A 19,518-nucleotide genomic window follows, 5' to 3' on the forward strand; every position below is an offset into this window, starting at 1 on the left:
CGTTTTTCCTAATTAAGGAATCTCATTTGCACTTCTTACTGTTTAGCCTGTTTTTTATCTCTTCTTGTGTTGGACAAATATACTGTTAATAATAGCAACTGGTGAGAAATTTACTGGTCTACTTTACATGAATGCTCTCCATAAATTGTTGATTAACTTCAATTAACTTCTTCTCAATTTTTCATGGCTTTTTATGCCGAGAAGCACCACATGGTTTCTGCTTAGATCCCTCCCTAATGCTTAAAAGCTGTGGTCATTTGCTAGTCAAATAAAAATTCCTCTGTGATTCATTTCTATCTTACTGCTACTAACTCATGAAGTCTGTAAACGGAGATCAGTCTGTGTATTGCCAACTGTGATACTTGACTTTCAGGTGAACCCACGTTAAACTACTTGCAGGCCAATGTTTTTGTCCTGGAATTTCGATGATATGAATAGCCTCCCACCACTAATGTCCCCATTTAATGACTTTAATGGGTTGAATTTAATGACTTTAATGACTTTAATGAATTGTACCTGACTGGTTCCAGGCAAACATTCAGATTGTTACTAAATGTTTTGTTTTTTCTTTCTTTTTGTTGGTTGATTGCATCTGTTTTTCTCCAGGCCGGGGATATCGAGGCCCAGGATGATCTGGCTCTGGCCTTATCCAGAGGTCTGGAACTGGACACCCAGAGGTCCAGTAGAGACTCTATCCAGTGCTCCAGTGGCTACAGCACACAGACCAACACACCCTGCTGCTCTGAGGATACTATACCGTCACAAGGTAGCACACTCACCAGTTCTCTGCTTCTTTTTAACTTGCTAGCATCATATCATACGTCACGTGGCTGGGTGCATACACTGCTTATTTCTTTGTTTCATTCCAGTATCAGACTACGACTACTTCTCAATGGCTGGAGACCCAGAGTCTGAGCAGCAGCAGTCTGACTTTGATAAGTCCTCCACCATCCCCAGAAATAGTGATATCACTCAGTCCTACAGACGTATGTTCCAGGCCAAACGCCCAGCCTCCACAGCGGGGCTACCCAGCAGTCAGGTACCTTATCCTGGCCCGGGGGCCTACCACACGGGGCCTTATCCCCCCACACCAATCCACACAGGCGCTTATGCATCTACTCCTACTGCACAGTATCCTCCTACGCCTACAGGTAACTGTTTTGGCCACTTTCTTAATGTTGGTGATAAAATATCGTGACCATCAGTTCCCAAAATGCCTCTCTTCACATTTCTACAGGCCACGGTCCAGTTATTGTGACCCCTGGAGTTGCCACGATCCGCCGCACGCCTTCATCTAAACCTTCTGGACGCCGTTCGGGCTCCGTTACAGGTACAGGCCCCATTCCCATTCGCACTCCTGTCGTTCCTGTAAAGATCCCCACGGTGCCTGATATGCCAGGAGCTGTTAATGGGAACAGAGGCGAGGAGATGGTAGGCAGAGAAGAATCCCCCAGTTCTCCAACATTTACAGGAGAGGAGGATCCCGGCACGCTACCCATGGCGTCCTGGAGCGGTCAGGCCACAACCAACCCTCCCAATCTACCCAACTATGTGAGCCAGCAGCACCTTCAGAGTGAGATGAGACAGGAGGGAGGAGGAGATGATTCAGGAGAGCAAGAAGAAGGAGACATGCTGATGGCCATCCGCAAAGGGGTCAAGCTCAAGAGAACCTTCACCAACGATCGCTCTGCACCACGCATCGCGTGATTCGGCAAAGGTCGCAGGAGACGTGTGACCTCATTTGTAAATTAGGTCAGAAGCTTTAGGAAAAAGGAACGTTGCAAATAAGAAGTGCAATGTGTAAACTTAAAAGGCTTCTTGTAACACATTGCAATATCAGTGTTATCTGCTGGCTTTCGTCACCTGTGAGAACCTCCTGCTACAGCCCCCATTTACAATCACTCAAAGAAAAGACAATAGCAGTTGTCTTATTGGGCTTACGTTGCCTCAGAAATGATATAAAGCCAGGTTAATAACTCACTCTGGATGAGGCCATTTGTGCTAATCCTTGTATAAGCTGTAATTCCAGGCCCACAGATGTAAAAGAGCAGCATAAAACAGCATGTTTTTGTTAATAAGTAGCACCACACTGATCACTCATTATTTTCACACATTCACACAATACTTACGTCTCCTCTGAGTGGGGGAAAAAAAAGTACTGTATATTATGTGTACACAGACTCAGTGTTTTGGGAGTGCACTGTACTGTTGCGGTGGGATCAGCATTCTTACTGTTGATGACTTGGCAATAACCTCTGCAGGTACGACACGCCCTCGAGAGAGCGATATTAAAGTGCTCTATTACAGTAACGGCTTCAGCGGCTGGCCTTTGATGGCTCCATTTTTGGCAACTCCTGACCTGCATCAGTGCTTATTTGGAGGCACGCCCTGATGGCTGTTCATAGGTGCTGAGCTTCTAGTCACAGTTCAAAGACTTAAATGCAGTATGCATCGATACTCAGAGACACCATGAGCACAGGAAGCTCCTAAAGAAAACCAAACAAAAGCAAAGGAAATGACTGCGTTGCATTTGGAGTCGTAGGAGGCTACAGTGTGACTAAAGTGTCACATGTTTGACGCTGTGACATTAAGAGAGACTAAAGTTGTGTCCTGTTCTTCTTTATAAGGGTTCATATTGACACGGTTTGTAAATAATTTTGCACGTCTGTGTTACCGGGGAGTGTCGGCATTGCTCGTTCAATCGTTCAAAATCAATCAGTTCCACATCTTTTAACAGGGACATAAGGATCATCATACTGCACTGCCTCCAAGTGGATTGGGTGTACTTCTCCTCAGTTTATGACTCATTTAATCTGCAATCTCTACACGTTCATGGGTGGCAGATTAAACCTTGTCAGAGGTTCTCGTGTTAATATACGACCTCTTTCCTTTGTTTGTCATTTATTGACCACAGTTTGAGCTGCTTGGCGTTGATTGCTCACAGCGGCAGCAATAAATCTCAAAGTATATACTGTCTCTGTTTAAAAAGAGAGAGAGAACTAAACATTTTATTGAACCTGAAGCATTATTTCAGAGTTAAATGGTATTTTTGTTAACGCCATGATGTTTCTGTCCTTCAGACTTCAGACCACGTTTTTACAACTGCCACTTTAAATTAGGTTTGTTTTGTTGTTTTTGGTTGTTTTTACAAAGATGATTATGTTATCGACAAGGAAATCGCATAAAAACTATCATATAAGATGAGATACTAGGCCCGTCCTTAGACCAGAGGCTAAACAGGCTAGTTAGTGTCACTTGGTCTGTATTTGATTTGCATTTCAGTTCAAGCACTGTGAGACCATGGCTACTACAGGATGTTTGAAATTGTAAATATTATTTAGTTAGTCCAGGATCTCACACGATTTTAATTTATTTCATTTCTCGTTCTTTAAATGTCTTCCTCCTCAACTCGTCTCTATTTTTATACTTACTATAAAATATCAGAGTGGCAGAGCTGTTCCCTCGATCAGTGCCGTCTAAAGTTTTCAGTCAAATGTTCACGACTGTCCCGCTGTCAGTCCCTTATTTCACACATCTGTATATTTTGCATCATGAATTCAGATAAGATGGTTTGAAAGCACAGTTTTGTTTTTTGTAAGAAAAAGCAGGTGTGGTTTTGAGTCTCATCAGTATTATGAGCCCAGGTCTCGTGCAGAGCTGCACCCACTTCAGTTCAGTCCAAACGGCGCATTTTCATCTGAGTGGGAACGAAAACCCAACTCTCTTTTTTTTTTTTTTTTTTTTTTTTGTAAATTATTGTTTAAAGTGATGATTTTTTCCCCCTGGAGACTGAACTGAAAGTGGAGTTTGCTAAACAGATTGCGCCTTGCAAACCTCCGTCCACTCATTTAAAACTTGTATCATTAACCTGTAAGTCCCATATTTAAATTACTAGCATAAATATATATAAATATTATATTTGCCAAATGTCAGTATATCCTATAAGAAGTTTATAGTTTGTGAAAGTTTTAAAGTATAGTTAAGTCTGTTTTCCGGTTTAGTTTTTAGCTGTTTTCCTTCCCCACAGAGAGTTGACCTCTTAGTCTGTCCCTGTAGAGTTCAGGCTTTAATGCATTTTGTTTAGGAGGTAAAAATGTTGTTATGACAGCTTTAGCAATATAATAAAGAATATTAATTTTGTTTTGGCTTTGTGTCTTCTCGAATATGTCGTGAGTGAGTGAGTGAGTGAGTGAGTGAGTGAGTGAGTGAGGGAGAGAATATTCAGAGTCAACAGTTAACCTACCCCGACAAACTGCATGTCTGTGAACTGTGGGAGGAAGGCATGGCAGTGAGAACCCACTGAGAACATGCAAACTCCACACAGAAAGGCCCTACCCAGAAGGTGGATTCAAACTTTCTTGCTGTGAGGCAACGGTGCTAATCACAGTGCTGCCCTTATGAACACATACTGATTAAAATTAGGTGGGTGGATCAATCCGAAAATAAATGGCATCAATACCAAAGCAGGTATTACTATTGAATCGATACTAGTGGGTAGGATCAGCACAAGTACGTCTCAGGTGTCCAAAAAGCCCAATTTAAAAAAACAAAACATGAAATGTTAAAAGATTTATTTGTTTTGTTCACTAGTTTTTATGGAAAGTTAAAAGTGTTTTACTGATGATGATTTTATAAATCTGCTCTCCCCTATATAAGGTACACTTATAGGCTGAAAGTATTGGTGTCGGCAATACTGATCCTGTATTTACTTGCTGTCGGATCAATACCAACCTTTGCAGGATCACAAAGCACTAATTAAAATGTGCCTAAACACGAGAAGTTATTTCTAATTAATAATATAGAAATGTTATCCCTGATTTTGGCCACCAGGGGCCGCCCTTATCCAAGTTTAAACATCCAAACCTGATTCAAGGCTTCGACTTGGATTTTTTTTATTACTTCACCCATCCTTAGAGGCCTGGAAATACTTATCAATGAAATAGTCAGTGGACTACTCATTTAAACAGTCAAAAAAAAGGAAGCAAAAGAAACCGCATGAGAAACAGACACTACTTTTCCTTGAGGTGCGGGCTTCTCCTTCTAAAACGAATAACTTCCACATGATGTCATGTTTCGTCGTGGTAGTTTTGTCTTATCTGGCTGAATAATTCAAATGCTCCACGTGAATAACAGCAGAGGGAGTGATGGGCACACACCCAGGAGACAAACACAGACCTTTATCACTATAAACACCACAGATGATGCGCGAAATCACAGTAAGAATGTATCCTCGCGAGAATACGCACAACACTGACTTCTGAAAGGTTACCAACATTTTAAAAAAATATTAACAATGATGATAATAATAATAATAATAAAGCAAATAAAGATAATTTATGAGATGATGTGGCATAAAATCATCTCATACCGTCAGTGTAGTCCTGACTGTACGTGCGTGTGGCGGTGCCGTCACGGCTACGCACGGAGGAAAGCGGCGCTGCCATTGGAAAATATTTCCAGGGCTGCTGGCCGCTTAAGTGCCCTCCCATCCGCTTCACACATTATCCTGTCAGCCAGAGGTTACACCGACAGGGCTCCAGGCTCGCAAAAATGCGATTAAGTATAAACACCCAGCTAGTTATAAAGGTTTTGGGCTTCGCAAAATCTCACCGGATTTAAAGGAGGAACGCGTATGAGCCGGAGCGACCTCACTGTTTTCAAGGTTTCCTGTGGAGGTTGTTGGACGGGACAGCGGAGCATCGACTGAGGTGAGTCCGATAAGTCAAGTTAGAAAACTGGCAAATCTGTTTTTTCACCTTTGGGTTTCCAAGAAAATGCGTTCAATCCGCTCCAATCAATATTTTTTCGTCGACATGGTCAGTGTGGTGATCATTGCCAGGCCGGTTCTTGCTCCTGTTAAGTAAGCCTGGCTGTCTGTGGAGGGTACAGGATGTTATCGTGCGATGGCTGTTGACGCGATTGTTCCACACTGGAGATAAATAATTATATAAATCTTTACGCCATGTGGTTTTAGGTGAGTGCGCGTTTAAAGTGGTGATAACCAGGCCTGGTGTCGCCTGCTCTGCTCCATCAGGTTTCCGGCTCTTCGCTCTACTTCCCCATCTCAGAGATGCTGCCCTGCTTGCGGAGAGTCCTGCGGCCTGCCTTCTCTCTCAGAGCCGGGACTGGTCTGACCGGAGCCGCGCTCAAAACCCACCAAACGCCCGCCCTAGCATCCCCGGTGCAGCTCGCCTCGGAGACCCCGCTCTCCGTGGTGGTGCAGCGGTGTCACCTGGGCACACACCCCCTGAAGGAGCCGATGGAGCCCCTCAACTCACCCCGAGGAGCCAAGGAGTTTATTTATAGCCTTCATCCGTCTGAGCGCACCTGTCTGCTCAGAGAGCTGCACAGGTTCGAGTCCATAGCTATTGCTCAAGGTATGTGATTCATTACATGTGCTTTTATATATGTGTCCAGTGTGACACCCGCCCACCCCCTAAGCTGTGCTTTAGCTTGAATCTTTATGTGAAACAGTTCATGCTAGTCATATTTAACAGATTTTTTTTTTTTTAAAAAGTCCTTCTTTCTTTTGAAGTTTTGCTTGATATCAGTTGTTTTTGGTCGTAATGATCAAAGGAGGTGTGCCTTGGTTGCATCTATTATTCATCGCTGTGTCCCTGGATACAGTGTGTGATGACAAGGGTTACCTCTGGGGTTACAAATATTCAGGCTTCAGCTTTATTACCATTGACATCTGGCTTAAAGGATGAAGTCACCTGTAGAGTTAGGAGTGTGCTGTTCTTAAAGCAGTACTCCCATTTTAACGCTTCTGAGGCATGGTGGCGGATTGGCAGCTTCTAATAAATCCTTCATAACTTCCTTACGAAGAGCTGTTAATCTCGAGGAAATGGCCTGACTCTTCCCTGACCTCTGATCTCTAAATTCCCACTTTAGCTTTTCCTTTATAAAGGTGAAAATGCCAAACTCTTGACCCCCCCCAAAAAAGAAGCTCTCTCCCAAAAAAGAACCTTGTTGCCATTGAGACTTTTTCCTGATTGATTATCTTTCTTATGTGATAATGGTAGTGATCTCTTCCAGGATCCAGAGAATATAAAAACAGTCTCAGTCAGATGCAGCAGTTTTCATCAGTCTCCAGATCTCGAACTAATCAAATAGCCATAGCAGAGTGTGCATCGGTCTGCACTACCACTATCAAAATACAGCAGTAGGTGTATCTTTTAGACCAGAGGTTTGGCATTTGGGCCACAACAATACGCCAGAGCCACTTCAGTGTTCCTTGACTTTGTTTTTCCAACACTTTAATAAAACACAATGCATTTTTACAGACACCCCCCCATTTCATTTGTCTGCAGTCTCTATGGTCCACGATTAGTAGTTAGGCACAATGTGTTTGAGTCACACAACTGTTACACGTGTCTTCTCAGTTCAAAGACACGTAAGTTTGTTGTACTGGAAGGTCCAAAGCGCTTTTGAGTGTGAATATGAGTGTGAGTGACTTTCCTCTTGGGTCCTCTGGTGGACTGGTGATTTGTCTTCTCTCATGGGTGAGACGGCGCTTCTGCCAAAAAAAAGTGTTAGAGGAAAAAAGTGGCTTGATATGTTCAGCCAAGCAAAGAGGACTGAGTCGGAGAACGTGTTTTTTTTTTTTCTCAGGCTTATACAGTGAGGTCAACAATTTGTTGGACAAAGACACATATTTGTAGTTTTTGTGAATTTGAAGTCAAACAATAGAAATTAAACTGCAGACTATTAGCTTTAATTTAAGGGGTTTAACAGTAATTTTGCATCAACTTTTTATAAACTGTCGCCTATTTTTTGAGGGTCAAAAGTAATTGGACAACTGAATAACAAGTAGTTTCACAGCCAGGTCAGGCCGGTTCCCTGTCGGTGTTATGAAAAATTAGGCAGAATAATATGTGCCATTGTAGTCTAATATATGAAGTTGATTCAAAGTGTTGAATTTGTATTTTATAGCTTCTTGCAGAAATTTTATACATGAAGCCCAAATACAGTGTTGATGCATGTGAGGGAAGCCATCATTGGACTGAAAACCCAAAATACATCTATCAGAGATCGCAATAACTTCTGAAGTTTCTAAATCACAATGTTGTTCATACTTGAAAAGAATGAATGCATTAATAATGATAATGGATTGCATCTATATAGCACTTTTCTAGGCACCCAAAGCACTTCACAATTCAGTCACTCTCACATTCACACACTGGTGGAGGCAAGCTACAGTTGTAGCCACAGCTGCCCTGGGGCAGACTGACAGAAGCGAGGCTGCCATATCGCGCCATCGGCCCCTCTGGCCATCACCAGTAGGTGAAGTGTCTTGCCCAAGGACACAACGACACACCTTCCGGTTACAAGACGAACTGCCAACTCTTGAGCCACGATCGCCCCACTGAGCCAATAACTAGCTTAGCAATACTAAAATGCCTGAAAGACTACAGAAGACAACTAAAGTGCATGATCACAGAATTATTTCCATGGTAAATGAAAACAACGGCATCTAACCATGTCAAGAATACTCTCAAAGAGTTAGGTTCATCTTGTCAAGGTTTACAAGGAAGTGAGTCTTTCATCAATGTGAGTACAGAGGTGAACAAAGTGCAAACCACTGGTTACACTCAAGAAAAAGAAGACCAGACTAGACTTTGTCAAAAAATATCTAAACAAGCCTGCACAGTTCTGAAAAATGTCTTTGGGTCATCTGTCAAACCTTGTGGAAGCAGTCGTATGACATGGGCATATTGCTTACAGTGTAACCAGGTCAGTAGTTTTTATTTTTGATTTCACTTTTAGTAGGAGCAGCAGGATAAACTGTGACGTGTACAGGGCTGTAGTCTCTGCTCAGATTCATCCAAATGCTGTGAAACCGATCAGACTGCATTTCACATTATAAATGGGTAATGAGCCAGAGCATACTGCAAAAGCAACCATTGAGTTTGTCAAGGCAATGAAATGAGGTATTCTTCAGTGGCTAAGTCAGTCACCTGATCTCAATCCAACAGAGGATGCTTTCTAGTTACTGAAGATCTAAGCTTTATGCAGAAAGACCCACAAACAAGCAGCAAATGAAGCTGGGTGCAGTAAAGGTGTGCCAGAGCATCTCAAGGAAGGAAACGACATTTAGTGATGTCCACGGGTTCTAGACTTAAGGCGCTATTGACTGCAAGGTTTTTTTGAAATGCATATACTATTATATATTGTACATATATTTATTAGTTTCAGATGTAGCCATTCTTGTATTTTGCTTGTTTACATTATTGTATTTTGCACAACTCTGTTGCTTGTGAAGCTCGCACACAAGAATTTCACTCACATGTGCTGTACCAATGTACCTGCACATGTGATGTGACAATAAAAGTGATTTGATTTGATTTTTCTTCCAAGTATTAGCAGCAGTCTTTATATTTAAAATTATGTTAGTTTCATTATACTGTGAAAATGAGGGACTCTGTATAAAAATAGCTGTAATTTCTAAAGATTTCCTGCAACATTTTTGCAGAAACTATCTCTCAACATGTCTCCCCATGTTAGAAGGTTAGCATGGCTGTTTTTTAGTCCATTGTACTCCAGAAGTGTAGCGCTGAGGCATGACTTGGGTTTCGTGAAACGTAGCAATGACATTATAAGTTTATATGAGAAGGAGGCGGTGTGCTGATGATCTGCAACGAGTGGAGACAGAAAGAAATGGGTCGATCAATACAGGAGAAGAGAGGTTGGGAATGAGGAAAAACATGAGCGATGGTGATGAGGTTTTACAGTATACGAAGCTCTCTGGGAGCACCCTGCTGTCACCCATCATATTCCTCTCGGGAATAAAGTGCAGAGTCAGTTCTTAAAATAAATATTCGTTGTTTTATTTAATAGCTTCGTGTTTTAATCTTTGCCAGTTACAATTATAGTGTCACAAAACTACAGCTAGATATCAGAAACTCTTTTGAGGCTCCTTGCTTGTTGTCTCTGTTATTAATATCGGTTTTAAAAATCTGAAATGCTGCACTAGGCTCAGGACTGTGGAAGAAAGTATGTGCCATGTACGTATTTTCAGGGAAGCTACGTTTACTCTCCTGGCTGGTGATGAAGAAATGATTTCCATGATGATGCACAAACTGCGGGAAGCTCCAGAGTTGTTTAACCTTTAGAGAAAAAGTCAGAATAAACCAAAAATGTATGCTAGTGTCACATCTGTACCACATCTTCTCGCTCTGGCATCTTCGGAGGAGCAAATAACCAGCCGTTGGACTGTTGTTGTCTTTTTAAAAGAGGAAATAAAAGAAAAAATAAATCATTACAAAAAATATGCTGTAAATATACATAAAAATTCAAAGAGGGAGAATGTTGCAGAGATAGATATTACTGTTTTCCAAAAGTACATCATTATCTATACGCCTGCAGATGAAGAAAATCACCTATTTCAACACTCATCAAATCTTAAAGATAATACCGATTCATGTTTCTCTTGAACGATTATGATACTTGCAGGTTATCTTTCATTTAAATGGCACATCCTAGAATTCCAAATCTTCTCAAAATAAACTAGAATGAGGTGAGAAGACACAGAAGCCAGTGTTTGTGGGGCCTGCCTGACTGGAGCCTGCTGACATCCTCACCTTCGCTCTATAAAAACCCTGAGGGATTCTCTTACATACTGTGGATGCAGGCTGCAGTCTAGCTGAATCTGTAATTGCTTGGACTGGTCGACGGTCTCCCTGACTGCTTTGCTGGCAGGTAGGTTGAGTTTTTTGACAGGCTTATGAGCATCCATCATTATGCCACTTCCAGTCTGTGGGACATTTGACGCCAAACCCTTATTTTCCATTTTCTGTCTGCCTGTGATTCGCACTTGCTGACTTATCTTAGGACCGGCCAGTCCTCTGGGTTAATGGAGTGTGCTGCGGTAGATTCATGGTGGTTGCGGCCATATCGACTGGATGCGTTTTCCGCTGAGATGGATCGTTATATTAAATTCAGTTTATATTTTATATTTGAAAATGCTTGCCTCAAGAACAACAGATTCATACTGCATGCACAGTTTGCTTACATATTGAGGCTTGAAAGCAAGAAATGTCATCCCAAGCTTTATATCAGTGGTATTTATCAACACTTAGGTCAAAACCTCTACAGAGATGCTCTAATGTCCTATAGACAATAAAGCTGTATAATTTCTCCTCATCTCAGTTTTAAACAGATTGTATTAAAAAGATGAGATAAGGATGCTGTTTAGAATGCTTTAAGCCTTTCGGCCATTATCATTAGGGTAAAGCTGGGTAGCTGCTAACCAACCCAGCTAGCTTGAGTAGATACTTTTTGGCCACTTCCTTATTTTCTCCAGTGGATCTGCATGTTTGATTTGGCACTTTCCTTCTTGAATGACAGTAAAAGTTATCAAAAAAAATATGTCAAATCTTTCAGTTTTGTTTTTATGAAACAGAGCAAGGAGTCTCTTCTTTTTTTTTTCTTCAGGTTTTTGCTAAAACATTTTGCTAAAACAGGTAGAGCCCAAACCAATATATCAGCAAGCTGATATTAGGTGTTTGCCTGTAATGGCTCCGTAGTGTAGTGGTTTACACATGCAACTAACAAACTAAAGATCCTTGGTTTGATGCTGAGAGGAGACACAAGTCCATTAGGGTTGTTGTTTAGGAAAAGTGCTGGCTGCTGTGGCAACCCACGTGAGTAAGAGAGTAGCTGAGACGGATTTTGTTAGCTTTTAGCCAGTATATGGGCACCAGGAAACTATTTTCATTTATCAAGTGATATATCAGAGTTTTAAATCCAATATCGATATCAGTATGAGTCTTAAACATCCTGTCACTTATGTCATTGTGACCTAAAGAGGCAAAGTTTATGATGAGTAATTTTGCTCTCCAAAAATATGTTCAATACATGAGATTTTTTCATATCACGATATGTTTTTTTCATTTCAGGCGATAACGATATCTATCACGATATAAGCCAAATAACTATATTTGTAAGATTTAAATGTGCCGTTGCTCACAAGTAAAATGTGAAATAATCAGCAGCTTGTTTTTATTTAAATATTTATTTCCCATAATAAGTTCAACAGGGTAGATGTACTTAAGGAACATGAGACTTTTTCAGATAAATAAAGGCAAATATTGCAAACTACACAAAAGGCAGCCGCTAAAGCGTTTAAGTTTCAAAATAGAACAAACGAAACAGACTAAATTGTCAATTCCACTTAGAAACAAAATATTAATTCTAAAAATAAATCTTAGTTTGTTTTACAGAAGAACAGACAAAACTGACTAACTTTTGTCAATATCAAATAAACTGAGAACTAAAAGGAAATTCTCAATCTCTCCTTGTTGTATAGCTGAGCTTTTCAAACAGTTTTAACAGTTACTTTAGTCTGACAAAAGCCGAATGACAAATTAGCGCTTCCAGTCAGAGACTGAGGCTACGTCCACACGTACACGGGTATTTTTGAAAACTGAGATTTTCCGTTTTCGTTTTAAAAATAATCCCGTCCACACATAAAGGCAGAAATGAAGGAAAACGCTGCTATGAACATGCCAAAGCAGCAGGTGGCGCTAGATTCCTAACCGTGCAGAAATGTTGGCCAATCAGAAGTCTAGAAGCCTCGGTGGGAAAAAGTAAACAAAGCTGGGGCATAGAAGCAGAACCGAGTCGTATGTGTGGAGGGACAGTAACTGTGTGTATATGTAAGCATTTAAACACTGCAGAGAGTAGAATTAACAGTATTGTAGAAATTCATTTCACCGAAACAATAACGTGGCGCAGTGTGACGCATGCACCAGTTTATTGTATTTCCAGACTTGCTTTCGGCACATTTACAGTGCACGCTACTCTGTTTTTTGTCAGACTTGAAATAGCCGAAATACCTTCAAACTACGGAACTTCTATGGCTCTTCCGTTCGACAATCTCTCCGGCATTGGAACCATCATCTGTTTTCTCTTCGGTCACGCTCGGTTGATTTTTCTAGTCGGCACACTCATTTCCTCCATTACCCGCTGGCTGCTTCCCAAACAAACACACGTGCGGCTTGGCACTTGTGCTGTACGTAACAAGTCAGGCGACGTGACGCTGCGGCTGTGATTGGTTCGGCTCTGCGCTACCTAATTTGGATTGGCTGACCTTTTTTTTTTTTTTTTTTTTTTAAGAGGACAAGAGCGGCGAGGTCTATCGCGATAGCTTAATTTCTCTATCGAGTAAAAGTTATATCGCGATACATATCGTTATCATTCTATCGCCCAGCTCTAATACATGCATGATGCTCAAATAAACATTTTACAGTGTGCTCATTAAAGAAGTGGAATAAGGATGTGTGTTTGTGCATGTGAAGTAAAGCAGGGTGAAGACAACAGTATGCTCTAAGATATAAAAGAGTGCCAGGGAGAGCATTAGGTGTGAGGTCGATCAGAATCTGGGCCTAAGCAGTGAGGAGCGACTGTATGCCCGCTGAATCCCAGCACTGTTTTGTTGCTGTAATGTACCATTACACAGCGTCTCTCTGTGGTACTGTAAGTGTTTACATTCTCTTCTGTTTTGTTCTGTGAAAATCTTCCATTTTTGCTACTGTAACTATGGTTTTTGTAAGTTTTTTCCTCTCATGTTACGTGTAAATCTAAGTGCTCTGCTGCATTGCAAAGTAGATTGTATACAAATGTGAAGACTCATTCAAAGGGAGATACAATGTAAAGTAGGTATTCAGAGTGAAAGAGATTTAGTTCCCACATAGTCCCGTGCTAAAATGTCCAACTTTACCTAATCAAAAAGTATATTATCATACAATGCAGTTTTGGCCTCTTTTGATATTTTCCCCTGCTATATAAATTCCAAGTGGAGTGAATTTTTCTATAACTCATCCACCTGGATCTTGGAGTTGGGAGCAAGTCAAGAAAATTAAAAATGAAAATTGGATTTTTATATGCAAACAAATCTTGTTTCTCAATGTTCAATCCACAATTTTGTTTGCGCTTGATTCTGATGACATTGTTTACATGCATGCTTCTGTTGCCACCTTAAAGGCCTCTTGTTTCTCAGTATCACAGTGGATGACGACTCATCACAGACGGCTTTCTTACACCCCACTGTATCATATATGAAAAATTTGGACTGAGCAAATCTAAAGCAGCAGCTTTCTATTTTTATTTACAAGGCTCTGCTGCAGAGATTGCCTGCTGACCTCCGTTCCTTGATTGAATTTAAACACAGCACTTACCTTGTCAGGTCGCGGGACATTTTAACATCACCTTTTTGTTGGTTTCACACTGAACTTGGGAAAAAATTGATGTAAAATACTTTGCTGCCTAGACATGAAACAAGCTTAAAAAAACTGCATTCACTGTTTTTACTGGAACAATTTAAAATATTATATTTGTCTGTCTGCAACTACTCTTGCACATGTTTTTTTTCCACTTGCGTGTATAACGTGTCTTAATTAAAAAAAAAATAATAATAATAATAATAATAATAATAATAATAATAATAATGATGATGTGGGGAAAGACAAGTAGGAAATTGAAGGGAACTGTAGTTTTTGATTTAAACATGCATTCATTGATTTTTAGAGCATATCAAGCAACATTATTTTTTAATTCATATAGTGAACATTTAAACACATGACTGTCTGGTTACATCTGTATATCTGCACACTCGTCCAGTGGTTGGTTTTTATCTCTAAATCTCTGCTTGGGCTGGTTCCTTCTTGTTTGTGTGTCCAGGGTTGAAACCACAACCAGAAAAGCCCACGCTCTCACAATATAATGCAAAGAATTTAAAATACACTGCCCCTATTTCCGGAAATTGCCGCAACCAGTGTTGGGGAGTAACGGAATACATGTACCGCCGTTACGTATTTAAAATACAAAATATGAGTAACTGTATTCCGTTACAGTTACTGTTTAAAAAGGTGGTATTTAGAATACAGTTGCTTTGTTGAAATAAATGGATTACACGGCAGTACTTTCCGGTTTCATATTGTCGCGGGTCAGGACTGTTTGGGTTTTGTTTGACAGCTACCTTCTGTTGTTACAGGTGGCAGCGTTACGGTTGCCATGGTTACAGGGTGACGCTCTCTCTCTGCGTGTTTCCTGGGTGAGAGAGCGCCTTTTTGTTGTTGTGCTAAGCTAATAGGCAGAATGCTACAGGTATAGCTCTAAAGAATGTAGCATCATGGGCAGTGTAGTCCGTGCTGCAGGGAGAATGGACTGCCATACACGTTATGTGTCTGTGAGCGCGAGGAGGGAGAAAAAGGCGAGTGGAAAAGTATGAGCTGTCATCGAGCAAAAACGGGAGCTGGAAGCATGTAAATATAATAATAACCACTGCAGCCAAGAAGAGTGCCCGATGAGCCCAGTTGTAAGTAAGCTATTAAGACTCGACTGTACACCGTGTTCGTGTTTTCCTCCGAAACAATAAGTTCCGTTGGAGCAGCCTTTCAACGCCTCTCTCTGTCTCTCGCTAGCAAAGTTGACTGACACAACAAACTAAAGCTATTTTTCGGCTACGAGCCCGACACGGAACCGTATTAGTCAGAGGTCCAGTTCGGTGCCGCGGACCTTCAGTAACAGTAATAAATCACAGCAATAGTACATTCACGTAGTTGTAAAAAGCATGATAATATATTAAGTAATCCAAAGTATTCAGAATACATTACTCTCATTGAGTAACGTAACGGAATACGTTACAGAATACATTTTGGGGCATGTATTCTGTAATCTGTAATGGAATACATTTTAAAAGTAACCTTCCCAACACTGGCCGCAACTATAGTGAGGGAGTGCAAGTCGATTTTAAATGAACAGCAGAATAGGTCTTTTGGTCAGCGTGACTGCTTTCAATGATCAGTTATTGCATATGATTCACATGTTTGTGTCCGTTTCTCTATTTGTTTTATTGGTTTTGTTGCATTTGTTGTAACTTCAGGTTGGCCAGCTCTCGCTTGAAAAAAGAGATTTTAAACTCAGTGAGATTTTTATCTGGATAAATAAGACTAATAATAATGAAATAGTTTCCTACTACATATTTATCTATCATAATTCTGTTTCTACACTCATTTTATATGAGTGTTTGTTGTATATTTGCTGCTATGACAACTCAATTGGCTCTGGGATTACTAAGTTTCTCTGATTCTGATAATAAATGCAACATTAGCATTTATTTCAAATGCGGTTGTTATAATAGATTATATCCGCTCTCCTTTTATACTTTTGATATACTAATGGGCTTATCTGGAAAATCAGCAAACTCAAGTTTGATCACGGTTAAAAGTTAATTGTTTTGGTGTTATTCCCTTTTTTTTCTGTCCAAAATTATCACTGTTTTCTTTTTACTGTTATAAAATTCTCCTGAGAAAAGTTTACCAGGTGTTTTAATGGAAAATAGTGAATTAACATCTCCACAACTCTCAAGAGAAACATTTAAGTAGGAGCAATTTGTAGTTAAGGTCTTACTCATGAGGGGCATTTAAGGTCTATTCCAGAGGTTCAGTTTGGAACAAGAACAAACGGAGAAAGCGGAGGAATGCAGACACTGTGTTAAAGGCTGAGTTGTTTAGATGATGGTTAAAAGGATGGAGAGAAGTGCTATACTCTACTAGTAATAATCTGGTGCATTGTGACTCCAGTTTATCAAACAGGAACATCAATAATAATTTCATCATTTTAAGAAAACTTTGAAATAAAAGAGAAAGAGAGAACCGAAAAATGAGTTCATGACATCAAAAGAAATTAAAATAGTGAATTAGCCTTTGAGTTATAACCTTTCTGACAACCATTCACCTCAAATAAAGATTTTGAATGTACAAATAAAGCATTGTAGCATTGTGTTGTAGCAGGAGCATCGTATTGATCAGATTGCATATAGATTTTAGAGTTGTTTTTAAATGGTGTTTGCAAATTTAAATATTAGAAATATTAAAAGAACAACTACACGGGGATATTTAGTTATGAAAAATGAAAGTCTGATGTACTGTAATCATTTTTTTCACTGTCTCGTTCAGTAAGCATAGTTTTGAGTTCACTGTTATTGTCATAATAAGATCATTATATCAATAGTACATCCCCATGCAGCAGTGTTGTTTGGCCTGATCATAATGTTTGTAAACTGATACTTGATGGAGAAATTAAATATCAAGCTGTTCCAGGAAAGTAATTTCAACTCAGTTCAATTTCATTTATATAGCACCAAGTCACAGTCAATTTATATTGTCCAGTAAAGACCCTACAATGATCCCAGTAATCAGACAGGCCCCTATGAGCAACCACTTGGCAACAGTGGGAAGGAAAAACTCCCTTTTAAGTGGAGGAATAACATTCAGGAAGGGGCAGCCATCCATCATGACTGGTTAGGAGTGATAGATTATTATTTTAAAAAAAAACTAAATCGATACAGGAGATGCTGTTCATCTCCTAAAAAAAAAAAATTGTCATTCTAGCCCATTGGTAGTTCCTAGGCAACACGATGATGTCATATATGATCTATATGCTGTGGATATAGATCAAGTTACAAACATAGGATCTACATAAATATTTGAAGTTTGAGTTTGAAGACTAATACACACTCACTCACTCACTCTGTGTCTATTATAGTAAGCCTGTGACTGAAATTGCCTTGTGGATTTTCCAACAACATTGCTAAAAAGGCAGATTTAGTTACAGCTGAAACCTTCTTTACATTAATTAATAGTTGAATCCGTATCTTCATGCTCATCTCTACACATTTTGGGGGGTTTAAAGAAAACCTTGTTTCTATCGCCTCTCCCACTGGGAGCATAGATTCGCATATAAAGTTTTTTGTTCACCAAAAATGTCAGGAGTACAGCAGATGCATGCAAAGATGGAGAAAAACAGAATCATTCTGGAGCTCCTCTGGACTTCTGTCATCCTCACTGTTCAGCCACTTTGTGATGTCTACTATATTCCTAGCTTGCCCACAGGGCTGCTGGTGAAGAGATAATAATAATAATAATGGATTGGATTTATATAGCGCTTTTCAAGGCACCCAAAGCGCTTTACAATTCCACTATTCATTCACTCTCACACACTGGTGGAGGCAGCTACAGTTGTAGCCACAGCTGCCCTGGGGCAGACTGACAGAAGCGAGGCTGCCATATCGCGCCATCGGCCCCTCTGGCCAACACCAGTAGGCAAGTAGGGTAAAGTGTCTTGCCCAAGGACACAACGACCAGGACAGAGAGCCCAGGGATCGAACCGGCGACCTTCCGGTTACAGATGCGATTCCCAACCCCCTGAGCCACGGTCGCCCATTATAACACGAGAGGAGATGAGATAGAGGGGAAATTGCCTCTATGGCGCAAAGGAGGGAGTCTTAATTGGAGATGCAAAAGAGGCAAGCGAGCAGCAAGAGGATGGGAGACGGCTCGATGATCTTTATGACTTTGCTTTGTTTGTCCCCTCAAGTCTGAGTGCCATCGAATTAAGCTTCCTTTCAAAAACTGGTTCTTTTTCTTTAGCAGCTCTTTCCAAGGCACGACTGAAGCAGATTGAATAACAAATAGGTGATCGAAGCTTTTATCCTCTTTCCACAGGTTACTACATTTCAATGGGGCATCTATATACCTACTATTTTTTTATGCTTAATATCTTTTGCCGTCAGACAGCACGTTGATATTTCACTTCACCTTTCATGTGGAAAGGAGAAGCCGTGCCCTCTCACTTCCTTTTTTTACATTGTGTCCATCTTACCTGGGATAACACACAGAGGAGAGCACCTTTGAATTTCTCACACAGTATTATAGTGATGCAAATTCAAACGTGCTGCTGGGATGTGGCGCTCCCAGGTGGCGTTTAACCTACTGCGACGAAGCATGATCGCAGATTACCACATCAGTGGTGCGACGCTGCCATCCTGCTGATACTCGTCAGTCGAAAGCAGCACTGATGAATTATTTTGGTTACTGACACATCACAGAGGGAGGCCCGTAACCGTCCTGTGGAAGTTGTCTCTGTGACAGATAATTTATGTACTGAAAACACACCATACATCACACAGATACTCCAGTACTGTGTTTATGGAGTAATTGGATTTTGCTGCCAACAACAGAGGTGCAGCCATTAATAACTAATCAGTCTCAACATGCCAGTAAGACAAAGTAAGTGGTTTTTGGAAACGTTTCCAATCAGCTGCCACGATTTATAGCATGCATCCCAAACATTAAGCGATACTAGAGTCAGTATTACCTTTGAATCAGGTCTTTTTATTGGTTAATTATACTAAACCAGTTTACTGTTGTTTACCACAACAGGCTTTCCATTTCCATAATGAGACTATTGATTTTGCTCACTCTTACTGATGGATCTAATTAGCTGCAGTTAGCTAATTAAACCACTTTAGCCTCCACAAGTGGGTTGAAAGCTTAGTCTAGAGGGTTTTATACATGTGTTTGATGGCTAAATGCATGCTGTCTTGAGCACTTCAAGCTCTTTATCCAAACAACAGCAGCACACAGACAGTAAACCTGGCTCAGGTTGTTGAAGCTTAATTGTGCAAAGGAGACAAAAGCTGCTGAACAGTAATAGCATCCAGGATTGGAACTG

At 40.5% G+C, this 19,518-nt stretch overlaps 2 protein-coding genes across 9 annotated transcripts in view; both read left to right on the forward strand.

Moving 5' to 3' along the window:
• LOC308405431 (protein MTSS 1-like) overlaps positions 1–4,140 on the forward strand; it is a 49,496-nt gene extending 45,356 nt beyond the window's left edge. For all 8 annotated transcript variants that reach the window (XM_080896074.1, XM_080896078.1, XM_080896076.1 and 5 more), the window contains 3 exons: positions 607–766; positions 870–1,151; positions 1,238–4,140. In XM_080896074.1, coding sequence (XP_080752200.1) covers positions 607–766; positions 870–1,151; positions 1,238–1,707 — 912 coding nt within the window. In that variant the 3' untranslated portion in view covers positions 1,708–4,140. The remainder of the gene's footprint in view (positions 1–606; positions 767–869; positions 1,152–1,237) is intronic.
• A 1,326-nt stretch (positions 4,141–5,466) lies between these two features.
• The window catches only part of LOC308405456 (transmembrane protein 65-like), a 41,022-nt gene continuing 26,970 nt past the window's right edge, over positions 5,467–19,518 (forward strand). The window contains exons 1-2 of the mRNA XM_080896124.1: positions 5,467–5,708; positions 6,035–6,377. Of these exons, the coding sequence (XP_080752250.1) occupies positions 6,071–6,377 (307 nt within the window). The 5' untranslated portion in view covers positions 5,467–5,708; positions 6,035–6,070. The remainder of the gene's footprint in view (positions 5,709–6,034; positions 6,378–19,518) is intronic.

This window comes from Rhamphochromis sp. 'chilingali' (assembly GCF_963969265.1).
Source record: "Rhamphochromis sp. 'chilingali' genome assembly, chromosome: 11".
NCBI lineage: Eukaryota > Metazoa > Chordata > Actinopteri > Cichliformes > Cichlidae > Rhamphochromis > Rhamphochromis sp. 'chilingali'.